Source organism: Mus musculus, chromosome 17, assembly GCF_000001635.26.
Source record: "Mus musculus strain C57BL/6J chromosome 17, GRCm38.p6 C57BL/6J".
NCBI lineage: Eukaryota > Metazoa > Chordata > Mammalia > Rodentia > Muridae > Mus > Mus musculus.
This window is the reverse complement of record NC_000083.6, coordinates 26,058,713-26,075,424: the sequence shown is the minus strand read 5'-3', so window position 1 is coordinate 26,075,424 and position 16,712 is coordinate 26,058,713. Positions and strand designations below refer to the sequence as shown.

The 16,712-nt window shown below is 48.1% G+C and overlaps 1 protein-coding gene and 1 pseudogene across 5 annotated transcripts in view; one reads left to right on the top strand and one right to left on the bottom strand.

The window, feature by feature from the left end:
• Positions 671 to 2,278, bottom strand: Gm17814 (predicted gene, 17814; annotated as a pseudogene).
• Positions 5,348 to 16,712, top strand: part of Rab11fip3 (RAB11 family interacting protein 3 (class II)) — an 81,042-nt gene continuing 69,677 nt past the window's right edge. For 3 of the 5 annotated variants that reach the window (XR_876466.2, XM_006524023.3, XM_011246362.3), the window contains exon 1: positions 5,348 to 7,843. Coding sequence is in view for 4 of the 5 variants with exons in the window: in XM_006524023.3 (XP_006524086.1) it covers positions 6,248 to 7,843 (1,596 nt within the window). In the remaining variant the exon portion in view is untranslated. The remainder of the gene's footprint in view (positions 7,844 to 16,712) is intronic. The other 2 variants (NM_001162868.2, NM_001162869.2) reach the window with 1 other exon arrangement.

Sequence of the window (16,712 nt, the reverse complement as noted above, 5' to 3'; positions counted from 1 at the left end):
TGAGCAACTTCAGCATGAGATGTTAAAATAAGAAAACCAGCAAACCCTCAGGCTGAGTCAGGAGGAATTAAACTCTGCTCTACAAACTCACACTCTATTTTTACTCAAAGAAATGTACTTTGCCAAATTTGAAGGTGAGGAAAAAAAAATCCTTCCCACTAAATAAAATATCAGTAAACATGGGCGGCTCTGTGCCCTTGAGTGCCGGAGGCCCCAGGCGTATGTGACATGGACCTAAAATTGACTTCTCACTTAACTTTGCTTGTCAATACAAAATGCTAACCTAGCTTTCAAAAGTATAAATTTAAAAAGGCTATTTTAAGGTTGGAGAAATGGCTCAGTGGTTAAGAGTACTTGCTGTTTTCCAGAGGACCTGAGTTTAGTTTCCAGCACCCATGTCAGGTGGCTCAATTGTAACTCCAGCTCCAGGGAATCTACACCCTTTTCAGGACTCATGAGGTACCCACATGTGTGTACCATGAAGCACACACACACACACACACACACACACGCACGCACACACGCACAGGCACACACACACACACACACACACGCATGCACGCACACACACACACACACACATGCACACACACACACACACACACGTGAGAGCGCACGCACACACACACATGTATACACATATGGACACATGCACACATGCGCACACAAACCTTCATCGAGGCACTGTTTCTAAGAAAACACTGAAGATGAATATATAGAAAAAAGGCATCAGAATAAAACATGTCTGCTTTCAATATCTGTACACTTTTATCTTTACATTTTTGTCTGGAAGAATATGAACAAAACCAGGTTCACCACGCTAAAATAATGGTTTCGCTGACTGCCGTAAAAGCAGAACATACGAATTGCAGGGCTTTTTCAGGCCTTACGTTCCATGATTACTGAGAGGCTTCCCCTGCCCTCGGTGGTTTATTATATTTCTTAAGAATATAGGAGCGGGCTGGTGAGATGGCTCAGTGGGTAAGAGCACCCGACTGCTCTTCTGAAGGTCCGGAGTTCAAATCCCAGCAATTACATGGTGGCTCACAACCATCTGTAACAAGATCTGACTCCCTCTTCTGGAGTGTCTGAAGACAGCTACAGTGTACTCACATATAATAAATAAATAAATCTTAAAAAAAAAAAGAAAAGAATATAGGAGCAAGCTGGGAGTGGTGGCACACACCTTTGATCCCAGCACTTGGAAGGCAGAGGCAGGCAGATTTCTGAGTTCGAGATCAGCTTGGTCTACAGAGTGAGTTCCAGGAAAGCCAGGGCTACACAGAGAAACCCTGTTTCAGAAAAAAAGAGAGAGAGAGAGAGAGAGAATATAGGAGCAGTAGCTTATCACAAGTCTGCACTAGCACATTAACGATGGAAGCAGAACACAACGGACTAGTCAGGATGAGAGACCTCAGAACTACCTGGACTCAGATTTATGCTTCTTCCTGCTCTGAATAATTTAGGATTTTGTGGTGTGCCTGACATAATAACTATTGCTGCTGTTTGAAGTAAACCTTCTATGCTCCTTTTATGGCAAAAAAAAAAAAAAAAAAAAAAAAAAGCAATTCCAGCCAAGATTGACCTTTGTAAATCTGAGTTAACACTACTGAACATCAGGATAGCAACTATCGTCTCAATAGTAGGAAAGACAAGGGCTCCACGCAGAATCCTAGTAACAGAGACGTGGTCTGCTAAAAGACCAGCTTCAACTGGAATTTGAGAACAGGACAACCAAATTCTTGGGAAGGAATATACTGTTCAAGATTTGTAGTTTGAGTATTTGCACCATAGTCTAAGCACATTGTCTTCCCAGTCAATCATTTTGCCTAGTTATCAGCGTCACAGGAATAGTAGAAAGTCTAATCAAATCGATAAAAAGTCAGCTCGCTCCATGACGTGCAGCCCGGCTTTATGTCCTACAACCTGCATCTCTGTCACTGCTCTGTAAGTCACAGCTGTCCATGAGATAGATCCAATCATTATTCCTGTTGCAGCAGAAGGGCAAGATTTTGAGACCAGTCTATCTGCAAGGTCCAAGACCAAAAAGACTGGACCCAGTTTTGGAAAAACGATTAAGTAACTCAGCACTGCACTGAGGGCACGCCACTCTGGCTGCGCTGTTTTCTCTTTGCTCCTCATCTGCCCAGCTTTGCAGACAAGCCAGGTGGTGAACTCACTCACTTAGCAGAAACTGCGCCTGCATGGTCTCACCCAGTCAGCACTTTTATCATCTTCATCGGTGGCAAAACACACCCACAACTTCTGTCCAGCATCTTGGTTTGGTTTTTTTGTTTTGTTTTGTTTTCTGTTTTTTTTTTTGAGACAGGGTTTCTCTGTAGCCCTGGCTGTCCTGGAACTCACTCATGTAGACCAGGCTGGCCTCAAACTCAGAGATCTGCCTGCCTCTGTCTCCGCCTCCTGAGGACTGGAACTAAAGGTATATGCCATTCCCCATCTGGCACATTGATTTTTTTTTAAATTACATGTATGTATGTATGTATGTATGTATGTATGTATGTATGTGTAGGTGCATGTGTATGTATGTGCATATACACACACAATGTTATAAAAGATTAAAAAATCAGTGCAGACTATATGACCCAGTCATTCTGCTACTAACATGTGGGACAAGTGAAGGTTGGGTCCATACAAGGTCTTTCTGGGCAGGGAATTCCTGGATTGGAATGGCAGGCAATGTGACTGAGATTTTTAGAACAAAACTTTTGGCTCTGGCATCCCCAGAGGTGTGGGTGCCCTTGCAGATAGGCCAGTTAAAGAGGAGTGAGGTGAAAATCAGAGAAGGGAGGTCTGACTTAATAATGTGGCCACAGTGGAAAGAAGAGAGTGGAAGGTTCAGGGATCCTAAGTACGGATTCCTGGAGTTGCTGTCAGCATTAGGTTTAAGCAGGGGATGAATGGGGACAGGCAATCATGTCGAGGTGTGGTCTGATAGGTCATGGGACAGTTCTGGTTCAGAGAGGTGGTTATGCAGGCTGACAGCACACCAGGGGAGCGCTCTAGTTCTCCCATGATTGCCTCTGCTCCGGGGTGTGGCCTCCCCATGCAAGGGCAGAGCAATGCCTTTTCTTTCTGCCTTCAATCTTCAATCTTGCTGGTCTGAATAAGGAGTCAATGCTTTTTCAGGCAAAAGTAGCTGCTGCTTCTCTTTTCCTTCTTTGTCTTGATTCTGCACCTGGCCTGGGATGGATGTCAATTCTGCTTCAGTCTCATGTGTGTGAAGCTATGTGTACCTTGTTTGTGGGGGTCAGAAAGTGACATATATTTTTTAAACGATTTACTTATTTCATTTATATGAGTACACTGTAGCTCTCTTCAGACACACTAGAAGAGGGCATCAAATCTCATTACAGATGGTTGTGGGCCACCATGTGGTTGCTGAGAATTGAACTCAGGACCTCTGGAAGAGCAAGCAGTCAGAGTTACAGGAGGGCACAGGATTTGAACTTGGTCCTTATGCTTGTGGCTGACAGGCGTCTCACCCCAGTGGCTGTCTTGTCTCTACACCTTTGAGAGCTGGAGTTACAGGAGGGTGCAAGATTTGAACTTGGTTCTTATGCTTGCAGTGCAGCTGCTCTTAACTACTGAGCCCCTGCTCCTAGCTTAATTTTTTTTTTGTTTAATTTTAAACATTAAATTTTTTTTTTTTTTTTTTTTGGTTTTTCGAGACAGGGTTTCTCTGTTTAGCCCTGGCTGTCCTGGAACTCACTTTGTAGACCAGGCTGGCCTCAAACTCAGAAATCCACCTGCCTCTGCCTCCCAAGTGCTGGGATTAAAGGCATGTGCCACCACGCCTGGCTAAAAATAATCTATGTGTATGTTTGGCTCCATGTATATCTGTGTACCACGTCCGTACCTGGTATCTGAGTAGCACTTGGGGTTACACATGGTTGTGAGCTTCTATGTGGGTGCTTGGAACTGAACCTGGGTTCTCAGGAAGAAAACAGGGCTTTTAACTACTGAGTCATCTCTCCAGCCTCCTCTTCTTCCACCTCTTCTTCTTCCTTCTCCTCTTCCCTCTCTCCCTCCTCCTCCTCCTTCTTATTGGGACAGTTGGGTTGGCTGGTGAGCATCTGCCTCCTTAGTGCTGGGATTATAGGTACATTCTCAGCTTTTAAGATGGGTGCCGGAATCTGAACTCAGGTCCTCATGATTTCAGGACGGTCACTTTGTTGACTGAGCCACCTTCCTCATCTCGACTGGCTCTTTTTTTTTTTCAAGTTTTTTTTAAAAAGATTTATTTATTTTATGTATATGAATACACTGTAGCTGTACAGATGGTTGTGAGCCTTCATGTGGTTGTTGGGGTTGAATTTTTAGGACCTCTGCTCACTCTGGTCAACCCTGCTTGCTCTGGTCAACTCTGCTCACTCAGTCCCTGCTGGCTCCGGCCCAAAGATTTAATTTATCACTATACATAAGTACACTGTAGCTGTCTTCAGAGTGAGTCAGATCTCATTATGGGTGGTTGTGAGCTACCATATGATTGCTGGGATTTGAACTCAGGACCTTTGGAAGAGCAGCTAGTGCTGAGCCATCTCACCAGCCCATCGCCTGACTCCTTATAACCTTTCATCTGCAGCCCCATTGCTTGGTCTGAGCCAGGAGGTGTGCATTCTCTACACACTGGTTCTATTTGGGCACACAAATGCTGGAAGTCATAAATATTTTTCTTAGTTTTGGCACACAACAGGAACACCTGGCTCCTCAGAAAACTGATCTTGACTGAGAACACCAAAGGACAGGTGGATACTTACCATGACACACTAAATAGAAAGGTTGGCACTCACTGGAACTGCATGTGAGAATGTTTGTCAGTCAAAGGGAATTTCCAGTCCTTGCATTAGATAGAGGGGACTTTATTCTTTCAATATATATATTCCTCACAAAAGCATTCAGTTCTTACAGGAAAATAGGACTACATTTTAGGGAGGGAGCACATCACCTTCCTTTTTCCCAGCTGCTGGAAGTCTCCTATAATATGCTGGGAGTTTTGCTTGGGGATGACTCAGTAGATTAGCTGGCTGTACACCTGGAAACGGAGTTCAGTTTTCAGCTTTTGCCAAAACTGCTTATGAAACCATACTTGTCCATGGTGCCCACGAGTGTACAATTGGTTCATAGTTTCCCCTGGCTAAATGGCTAAATTTAGTTCTTGACTAGATGCACCTCATTGCTTCCAACTGGCTTAGTCAACTGCTCCGCATCTCTGAGCACGACCCTTTGATGATGATAACGGCATTAGTTAGCAATAAAGAGATAAGCGCTGTTTATGTAATTTAAAAACATGTTCAGAGCAGGGTTGTTTGGGCCAGTCTACAATCCATGGCGGCAGGATTAGGAGTTAAAGGTAGCGTGGGCTGCACAAGTTCCTGTTTCAAAAAGATACCAAACAACATATCAAAGTAAAACAACATCTGTGCCTCTTTATTTTACTGTGCGCTCCTGTGGATGAATGTGTGAGCCCCTTAGATCCTGTCCTTGTGTGAGAGACTTTGGATAATTCCTTACCTGGTGGGGCAATTCGAGCGCTCCTTCGCTCCTACTTGCTGCCAATTAATATTCTGGTTTGTACCACCAGTTTGTGAAGGAGTCACACAGAAGGGACTAGCGGCTTCTTTTGGGATATGCGAATGTTTTGTTCCCGTTCAGCAATAGTTTTCCAAAACCTATTCTCGGGCGCCTCTTCCTGCGACAGAACACTTCACTCATCCCACTCGCGCAAATCGTACGGAAAACTCGAATTGGGCAGAGCACCGTCGCCCCTAAGCTGTGCCCTCTTCGAACTCACCTTTATAGCAATCCATGGGGGCGTGATCAGGTTACACGGCGTGCTGACGTCACGCGCGACGGAGGGCGGGCCGGCGCCGGCGCCGGCGTCCCTCACTGGGTTCCTAAGCTCAGGCGCTCTGGCTTCATCCTCCGCTGCCCGGCCGGTGCCTGTCTCCCACCGTCCACTCCCCGCCACTGGGTCCTTACATCATCCGGACTGTGCCGCTGCCATGGGCCCGCGCCAGCCGCGCTGCGGGGCCGGGAGCCGCTAAGGTGCGGTGCGAAGATGGGCGAGGGCGGAGCAGGGCCCGAGCGCCAGCCTCAGCAGTCCGGGCGCCCCGCGCGCGCCCGCCCGCGTCGCCGCGGGGATGCCCGCGCCCGCCGCCGCGCCCTGAGCGCCTTTGTCTGCCTTCCGCGCCTTTCGTATCATCCCTAGTTTAGCCGGCGCCGGATCATGGAGCTGTGCCAGCCGACCTCCCTGTCAGACCACGACCAGCCAGCGTCTGGGCCCCAGCGTGGGGTCATGGGGCTGGTGGGGCCCGACGCTCCTCGCGGCTGGTCAGAAGAGCCCGAGGAACACGCCCAGCTTCAACGGTGGCCAGAGGGACCCAACGCGCCAATCTGCTGGCCCGAGGAGGTAGAGGAGCCTCACGCTCCTAGTCGCTGGGCCAAAGAGCCCAATGCCCCTCGCTGCTCGTCCCAGGAGCCCGATGAATCCTGTCACTTGGCAGAGGAGCTGGAGGAATCCGACTCCCCTCGCTGCTGGCCCCAGGAGCCAGACACACCGTGCCACTTGGCCAAGGAGTTGGAGGAACCCGACGCCCCTCGCTGCCTGCCCCAGGAGCCCGACACACCGTGCTACTTGGCCAAAGAGCTAGAGGAACCCAACATCCCTCGGTGCTGGCCCCAGGAGCCCGACGTGCCGTGCCACTTGGCCAAGGAGCTAGAGGAACCCGACGCCCCTCGCTGCTGGCCCCAGGAACCAGACGCATTCTGTCACTTGCTCAAGGAGGTGGAGGAACCTGATGCCCTTCGCTGCTGGCTTCAAGGGCCAGACGCACCGTGCCACTTGGCCAAGGAACTGGAGGACCTCGACTCCCCTCGCTGCTGGCCCCAGGAGCCCGACGAATCCTGTCACTTGGCTAAGGAGCTGGAGGAACCAGACGCACCGTGCCACTTAGCCAAAGAGCTGGAGGAACCCGACGCCCCTCGCTGCTGGCCCCAGGAGCCCGACGTGCCCTGTCTCTTGGCCAAAAAGTGGGAGGAATCCGACGCACCGTGCCTCTTGACGGAGGAGCTGGAAGAGCCTGACGCCCTTCACTGCTGGCCCCAGGAGTCAGAGGCACCGTGTTTGTTGGCCAAGGAGCTAGAAGAGCCTGATGCCTCTCACAGCTGTCCTCAGGAGGCGGACACAGGGTGCCTCTCGGCCAAGGAGCCAGAGGAGCCTGATGTCTCTCACCTGTGGCAGGGGGTACCCGATGCACCGTGCCTCTTGGTCAAGGAACCAGAGGAGGCCGATGCACTTCACTGTTGTTGGCCCGAGGAATCCGAGGAGCCGGATGCTCTCAACCCACCGTGTTTCTGGGCCAATGAACCAGACGAGCCCGATCCATCACGATGTTGGTCAGAGGAGCCCCAGGTGCTGTGCCTCTGGCCGGAGGAGCAGAACACAAAGCGGTGCTGGCAGGAAGAGCCCGATGCACCCTGCTTCTGGCCCGAGGATCGAGAGGAACCCATAGTTTCGTGTCTTCAATTTAAAGAGCCAGAGAAGCCCAAAGTCCGGAGCAGTTGGCCTGAGGAGCTGGAAGACTGCTGCCCTACGCGGGGCCTACCCCTTGAGCCCTTGCTCGCCGACGGCGAGCTGCTGCAGGCATGTCCCGGGCCACCCTCGGACCCAGGACCAGCGTTGTCGCTGCCCAGCGAGCCCGGGACAGCTCAGGAGGAGGGTGCACGCCTCAGGGCGGTATTTGACGCCCTGGACAGAGATGGGGACGGCTTCGTCCGCATCGAGGATTTCATCCAATTCGCCACGGTCTATGGGGCAGAGCAGGTAACAAACTGAGTACAGTTCTGGTCGGGAGAGATGTCGCTGATTTCTCAGGGTAGTTTCCCACGAATCCCCTCTTACCTCTCAGAGGAAGGTGTCCTCTCCTCTAACGTTACACTTGCTACTTATTTCCTAGATCTGGGAGTGGGAAACCCTTTTCAGTGCCTTGCTTCTGCCACCAGTGTTAGGACCTCAAAGACCAGACTTGTAGATAGATGCCTTTTCAGTAGAGTTAGTGTACTGCGTGTTTGCTATTTGTTGTACTGGGTTTTGTTTGAGAGACGGTAATTAGTGGCCAGAAGGTCCTAGGCATTAAAAAATGTTAATTTCTGGCTGAAGATGTAATCAGTTGAAAAGTATTTTCCTCCTGCTCATAGCCTGGAACTCAGTCCTCTGTATCACATAAAAGGATAGATACCTGCGCTACAGGAAAGTGTCACAATCAGCAAGCACAGGTACATCTGAAGGTGGTCATGATGGTGCATGCCGGTTGTCCCAGCGTCTGGGAGGCTGAGATGGGATTGCTGGAAGTTCAGGGCCAGCTTAGTCTGTGTAGTGAGTTCAAGACTAACTTGAGCTACAAAGTAAGACCCTGTTTCAAAGCACACATATGCATGTGTGTCCACACTCGCTAAATACACACCATGTTCTGCACCGTGACCAAGAAAAGGAAGGGAATGGGCCCAGGAGTGTCATGGCAGGTGTCAAGGGTCGCAGAGCCATCAGGGCCTCCACTCTCACAGGAGAGCTGAGCTGTGTGGAAGGGTGACAGAGAGGAGCTCCTGGGGAAGTGGGATGGAGACCGAGGCCTTGTGTTGTCCCTTCAGCACTTAATTGTTTGGGGTAAAGATGGCACCAGGGTTGTGTGCCACCAGGGTTGTGACACCAGCTATGTCACGTTTCCTCTTTATTTATCAGTTGGGAGGCTGGAGAGATGACTCAGCGGTTAAGAGCATTGACTGCTCTTACAGAGGACCCAGGTTCAATTCCCAGCACCCACATGGCAGCTAACAACCATCTGTAACTCCAGTTCCAGAGGACCCGATGCCCTCACACAGACATATATGTAGGTCAAGCACCAATGCACATTTAAAAAATTGTTTATTGGTTAGAAGTCCCTGAAAAAACACCAACTGTGTTACATGTTCTCCTTTATTTTAATTATTGGTTAGAAGTCTCTGAAATTTTCATCTGTTAATTTTCATGTTATTCATTTTTCACACATGCAGACATTTGTTAAGTGGGTGTTCAAGTACATTTGCATGTTTGGGTGTTCTTTAAGAAGAAGAAAGAGAAAAATGCGCTGGGTGTGGTCGCATACACTCAGGAGGATGTAAAACCGAGGCCAGCCTGGGCACATACAAGACCCTGTCTCTGAACACTAACGGGGGAAGGGCAAGGTTGGGAAGAATCGCCCTGGTTAACTTGGAGCTCCCTGCTGAGGTGACACTGCAGGGCCAGGTGGCTTCTTACCATTGCGCCCTCTTTCTGGCCTTTCTCTTAGAGCTTGAGTTCTTTTTGTTGTTGTTGTTGTTGTTATTGGTTTTTTTTGTTGTTGTTGTTGTTGTTTTTTGTTTTTTGTTTTTTTTTGGTGTTTGCTCATTCCCGTGACCCACTGCTGTTCTCTCTCACTGTGTCATTGCTAGTTCTCTGAGGTGGTAATTAGCCAAGTAGGTCTCCCTCTTGCTTTACAGGTAAGAAGCCAGAAGCCTGAGAAAGGCCACACACCTTTCCCCAGCCTCACCGACTATGCTGAGCCTGAGAAAGGCCACACACCTTTCCCCAGCCTCACCGACTATGCTGAGCCTGAGAAAGGCCACACACCTTTCCCCAGCCTCACCGACTATGCTGAGCCTGAGAAAGGCCACACACCTTTCCCCAGCCTCACCGACTATGCTGAGCCTGAGAAAGGCCACACACCTTTCCCCAGCCTCACCGACTATGCTGAGCCTGAGAAAGGCCACACACCTTTCCCCAGCCTCACCGACTATGCTGAGCCTGAGAAAGGCCACACGCCTTTCCCCAGCTGGAACAGGACTGGAGATTCTCTTTCTTTTTTTAGCTCTTAACCCACAGATGACTCCGGGAAGAACTGCTCAAAAGTATTTCTACCAAGTTTCAGCTTAGTGAATTGCATACAATTCTCTTTGAGAAATGTCTTTGGTTGTCACCTCTCCAATTTGATTACTCTGGGGAAGATTTAGCCACACTTCTTCTCCATCCCCTTAATCCTTCTCCTCAAAAGGTCTCACCATGTAATTCTGGCTGGTCTAGAACTGGCTGATCTCTGCTCTGCCTCCAGGGTGCTAGGATCACAGACAAAGTGCCACCATTCCCAGTGCGGCACAGTCCTCAGTACAGACTAAACTGGATCAGAATGGTTTGCTCTGGTGCTTCCTGGTGGAACGTGCAGCCTGGGATGGTGAGCAGAGGGCAGTCGCTTAGTCCTTTGGTTTTTTAGCCTCTTGGGAGGAAACAATGTTGGGTTGGCTCAGCTTCCTGGACTTAGAACCACCTCCTGGGTTGTGCAGGACACTTCTTGTTTTCTGTGAGTGCTCTCACTGTTCCGGAGCCGATAACACACAAAGGGATGGAAGTTAATCTTTATGTGAGTGTGAGGTGAGTTAGGCAGCCTTTGTGGCTCGGCTTTGCTGAGTATATCCTAGGGGAGCAAAGGCAGGAACATGAACCAATAGAGCAGGACTTTAGAGAAAAGCAGAGCATTCCCACAGTAGATGTAGTTTGAAGGTTATGTTTCTGTTTTTCTTTTTGTTTTGGAGACAGGGTCTCTCTATGTAGTTCTGGCTGTCCTGGAGCCAGGACATTCAATAGGGCAGACTGGCCTTGAACTCACAGAGATCCATCTGCCTCTGCCTCCTGAGAGCTGGGATTAAAGGGATGTGTTACCATGCCCTGCTGTATTTTGAAATTTTTAGGATGAAAGAAATCCTGAGTGTACATACTAGAGAGAGCTGGCTTATCATTCCTTTATGAGTGTGAGTGTCTGTGTGAGGCAGCCATGCAGCTGCCTGCAGAGGTGGTCAGACACTCAGGCTGGAGTTACAGGAGCCGGGAGCCACCTGACCCGGAGTGCTCTGCATCTCTGGAAAAGCAGCAGGCCCCTCGTCACCGAGGCATCGGCCTCCCCAGCCCCTACCCTGCTCAAAGCAGACTCCTGACTCCATTCTTGACACTGTGTAAGCTTTTTGTTTTTGTTTTTTGTTTTTTTTTCAAGACAGGGTTTCCCTGTGTATCCCTGGCTGTCCTGGAACTCAACTCTGTAGACCAGGCTGGCCTCGAACTCAGAAATCCGCCTGCCTCTGCCTCCCCAGTGCTGGGATTAAGGTGTTTGCTACCATTGCACACCTTTAATGATTGATGCTGCTAATCTTTATCTGTTAACAATTTTGTATTTATTTAAAAAATAAGGATTTTGTTGTTGTTGACGTTTTGTTTTTGTTTTTTTTTTTTTGGAGACATGGTCCAGTTTGTAGCCTTGCCTGGCCTGGAACTCACTAAATTTACTTGTCTTTGTTTCCTGGGTGCTGGGATACCTCACCTAAGCTAAGGATTAAAAAAAAAAAACAACATTTATCTATTCAGGGTGTGCAGGGCAGGTGGTGTGCCAAGTGCTTGTGGGCAGGCTGGAGGAGAACTTTGAGAAGTTTGGTGTCGCCTCCTGTACATGCCGTCAGGTCGTCAGGCTTGGTGCTGGGCACCTTCACATACTGAGCCCTCTCTCTGCCCGATTTCTAACTTTTACATTTCATTTCTTTGCGAATGGCGGCGTGTCAGGGATGAGGAGGGTGACCCTGAGCTTCTGATCCAGCTGCCCCCATCTCCCAGATGCTGGGCTCCCAGGTGTGAGGCACTAGCTAGGCTCCAGGGTCTTTTATGTAATCTGTTTATGAAGGTAGCCTTTTCAATTATTAAGCAGGTTGTCTGAATTTTTAATAGGAGCACTCCCATTTATAATAGAGATGGCTGTCATGTCCCTCTTTTCTCTTTCTCCCCAAGTGTCATGGCATGTGTGGATCTGATTACCTCACCTGGTGGCAGGCCAGGTGTGTGATACCATCCAGTGTCACTCACTGGAGTCTGAAGGGGTCAGGAGCAAGGGCGCATGGGCATGGTAGAACTTTCTAGATGCATCTCTTTTTTCTCTTTTTTCTTTTTTATCTTTTTCTTTTAGTCAGAGGCTCAGATAGCCAAGCTTCTCCTTCAGCTGGCTTTGTGGTGGAGGGCAACCTTGGACTTCATCTCCCTGCCTCCATCTCTGAGTGCTCAGACTGTAGGTGTATGCCGACACGGTCGGTTTTATGTGGTGCGGGTGGGGGGTGGGGGGGGTTGGGGGGGTTCTGAATTGTGAGAAGGAGTTGGGCCCTTTCTTGCTTGCCTTTTTGTTGTTGTTGGTTTGGTTTTTTTTTTTTTTTTAGATGGATTCTCTATGAAGCTCTGGTTGTCCTGGAACTCTATGTAGACCAGGCTGGCCTCAAACTCATGGAGATCCTTCTGCCTTGAGATAAAAGGCTTCACCACCACTCTTATTTTTGCTTTTAAAAGGAATCCGTGGTAATCGGAAAAGAGGTTGTTTACATTCTATTTTCACAGCATTTACTTTTCTGTTTTGATATTCGAGACAGGGTTTCTCTGTGTAGCCCTGGCTGTCCTGGAACTCACTCTGTAGACCAGGCTGGCCTCGAACTCAGATCTGCCTGCTTCTGCCTCCAGAGTGCTGGGACTAAAGAAGTGTGCTACCACTGCCTGGCAGCATTTGCATTTTAACAGCCATTGATCCTTCCCGGGAACACTCTGGTTGGAGCCATGAGTGCTCTGGTTTTGGGAGACCCGGTTTGTCCTCCACAGAGTTCATAGAAGGAACTGCAGAGGCGAACCCATTGTACACAGTGTGTCCATTTCTGTTTCTCCTTCCTTTGCCAGGGGCAGTTGATAGTTCTTAGGAATATTTTTTACTGAAATATCAAAATTTCAGAAGTTTGGTTAATTTCTTTCCTGTTATTTCCTGTCTCTGTCCTAGCCTTGGGTTTAAGTGTCTGTGTATAGGAATGAAAATGGGCTTGTGTGGCCAGACTTGGTGTCACACGGCTTTAGTCCTAGCCTTTAGGACACGGAGGCAGGCAGATCTCTGAGTTTGAGGCTAGCCTGGTCAACATAGTGTGTTCCAGGTCAGCTAGGGCTATACAGTGAGATCCTGCCCCAGAAGGAAAGAGAGAAAGAAAAAAAGAAAGAAAAAGAAAAGGAGGGAGGGGAAGAGAATAGGCATCTGTGGCCTTGGATGTGTGTGTCTGTGTGTCTGTGTGTGTGTGTGAGAGAGAATGAGAGAGCTCGCTCGCTCGCACAAGTGAACTTGAGGGAATATGTACCTGTGTACCCCTCTGGGTCTGTGTTGACAGAATTGTCAAAATCAGATGAAGTTCCTGTTTGTGCCTGGATATCAGATAGCTGTGTTAGCATCTAAAAAAGAACCTGTTTTGTCTTCTAAAAGTGACACAGGCTTATCATCAAGCAAAGCTCCTGAAAACAGTGGTGTGAAACACAAGATAGTTTGGGCATGGTGGGTCAGAGCTTTAATCCGGCAGTTAGGAGGCAGAGGGGAATAGGTCTTTGTATGTTGAGGGCCAAACTGACCTATAAATGAGTCACATTCCAGCAAGGGCTACATACTGTAAATACATAACATACCAAAAAAATGTGCAGTTGGAGGTGCTGGTGGAGGAGGTGGTGCACGCCTTAATCCCAACACTCAGGATGTAGATGCAGACAGATCTCTGAGTTTGAGGCCACCCTGGTCTATGGAATGCTTCAGGACAGCTAAGGTTATACAGAGAAGCCCCGCCTTGAAAAAACAAAAAATAATAATTAAACAACAAAATAAAAATTATTATTTGGGACTGGGGAGATGGTCCGCTGGTTAAGCGCATAGACCGCTCTTGCAGAGGACCCAAGTTTGGTTCCCAGCATCTGACTTGAGTGCCTCACAGCTGCCTGTAACTTCAGCTCCAAGAGATGCCATGCCTCTGGTCTTCTAGTCCACACATAGACACATAATTAAAAACATTTTTTAAAAAAAATTTTCTTCATTTGCATTTTAAATGCTATCTCCATAATTAAAAATATAATTATAAGTCTTTATATTAAGTAATACAGAGGCCGGTGTGATGGATTTTTGCTGTAATACCAACATTAGGGAGGCCAAGGCAGGGAATCTGCTGTGAGTTCAGGCCAGCTTTACTGAGACCTGCTTCAGTGCCAGCCACAGGTAGACAGATCGCAAAATGTAACAATGTGTGTGACCAGTATCTGTTGCTGAGAAGATTATTATATCATTTGTATATTTCCTTTCAATTTCTTGTTTATTTTGGTTTTTCGAGACAGGGTTTCTCTGTGTAGCCCTAGCTGTCTTGGAACTCACTCTGTAGACCAGGCTGGCTTCAAACTCTGAGATTTGCCTGTGTCTGCCTCAGTGCTGGGACTAAAGGAGTATGCTACCGTGCTCAGCTTCAACATTTTATAAATTAAAATTTATTTTATTTTTTGGAATTGTGAGACATATATTCCCGTGGAATGTTGGCTTTGAACTTACAGTCTAGCCTTGAACTGTCTCTTGTCTCTCTGAGTGCTGGTATTATAGGTGTACCTTACCATACCAGTTTTTCCTGTTTTTGTTTTTTTGTTTTTTTAAACTGAAGTTTGTGTGTGTGTGTGTTTATTTTTGTGTGTGTATGGGTGTTTTGAACTCCTGAGCCCCTGCCTCTGCCTCCGAATATATATAATAGGACATGACAGACATAGACATATATATGCTGTACTAATCTATATATAAGCTGTAATAACTACAGGCATGTGCCACCATGTCTTGCTATCTCATTTTATTTTGCCTATATTTTTGCTGAGATAGGTATCAGTAGGTAGCTCAGACTATCCTTGTGGCCAGCCTCCTGCCTCACCCTCACCAGGTTCTGTAAGAAAATGGAAGCTTTACCACCTTAAGTCCCTGGGCTGATAAGTGGAGGACTGTGCCTAGGGAAATGTGGTACCTGTCGTTTAGGTCACATTAAGCAGCCTGCCAGTGAACCGCTCACACCTTTGAAGTTAAATGGTAATTTTAATTTTACTAACTGGTTCAGCACCAATAAAAGCAAGCAAAAGTCCACTTGATTAGAAAGATTAACATTTTCTTGGGAAGAAAAGCAGCCAGCCAGCCAGCCAGCCAGCCTTTCTCACTTAAAGTTTCAGGTTGCAGGAGAGAACCTTTCTGCTTCTCCTCAGTACAAGCTCTCCGTGTAGCCAGGCTGCCTGGGGCTGCTGGCCTCCTAGCCCAGCCTCTGCAGTGCTGGATTCTGGGCTTGCCTCACAGGGTTGATTTCTCAGTGCATCCTTCTTGCCTCGGGGCCCTGGTGAGTCTGACCACCAGGCTAGTGCACGTGGATCTTTTATTTAGTTAATTGACTTTGCAGCTGGGGTAGAACTCAGGCCCTCACACCTGGCAAACAAGTGTTCTTACCATAGAGCTCTGCTCTCCTCCCTCCAGCCCTGGGATTCCCCAGCCCCCCCCTCCTTGCCTGTTGTCATTGTGACATAGTGTTCTCACCTTCAAAATTCACCTCCAGAACTGAGCAATTGAATTAAGAAACCAACCCCAGAATATTAACTAAAAAGCCTGTCTCAGAGTGGTTAAAATCAGTTCCCATTTGTTATTAGCAATAATACAATCTTTTATAAACCGAAGTGTTTCACACACCCTGTGGATGCAGGCCTGCGGAAGCTGGCTCCCCCACATTGCAGATGAGGATGTAGATGGTCCAGGCCCCCTGAACAGAACATGGCACTGGCTCCACGTCTACTCTGCAACCTAGCTTTGCCATGTCTAATGCTGTACCCTGAGCACGGGCTTCCACAGCCGTAAATCTGTTATGAGATGAAGGGAAAAAGGAACTCAGGATCCACCTACCCAGCTGAGAGCTCCGCTGCTGCAACCATGAAATTCTTATGACCCAACAGAGACGTAGCACGTTTGTTTGTCTCATCTAGCCTTCTTGGTCTCAAACTTGTTTTTAGTTGAGGATGACCTTGAACTATTATGGTCCACCTGCCTTCATCCTGTGTGCTTCATCCTGTGTACCTTCATACCTTACAGGCATGTGACTCTCCACAGGTGTCATCATGCCTGTGTCAGTTTACATGCTGTCGAGGTTCAAACCCAGGGCTTCGTCCATGCTAGGCAAGTGCTCTACCCGCTGAGCCGCTCACCCTGTCCTGGGGAGAGATTTCTTGGATCTGCTATTGAGAAGAAAGTACAAGTTGATATGTGAATGTAAGTACTGGGTCCTATAGGATTTTCATGTAGGAGGTACCCAGAGTAGCCACATTGTAGAATCACAGGGGGATAGCTCGCCAAGGGTTCCTGGAGGGTCCAGGGTAGTGGTAGGGCTTCTGTTTAATGGGGATGGAGTTCACTTGGGGAAGATGGATGAGAATGGCGTCTGCATAGAGTGCACAAGAAGTCCTTGGTACAGTTCTTATTACTGCAAAAGCAAACACAAAATAACCCCCATATGGTAGCATAAATAATGGCTTTAGAGGTTTTTTTTTAGGGTCATACATAGCCCAGGCTGGCCTCAGACTTACCATACAGCTGAGGCGGACCTTGAACTTTTGTTGTTGTTTTTTGTTTTTTTTTCTGTGTAGCCCTGGCTGTCCTGGAATTCACTCTGTAGACCAGGCTGGCCTCGAACTCAGAAATCCTCCTGCCTCTGCCTCCCAAGTGCTGGGATTAAAGGCGTGCGCCACCACGCCCAGCGAACACATTCATTCTTTGCAGGGGCTTCCACCAAGCACTGTTCTAGCAGGT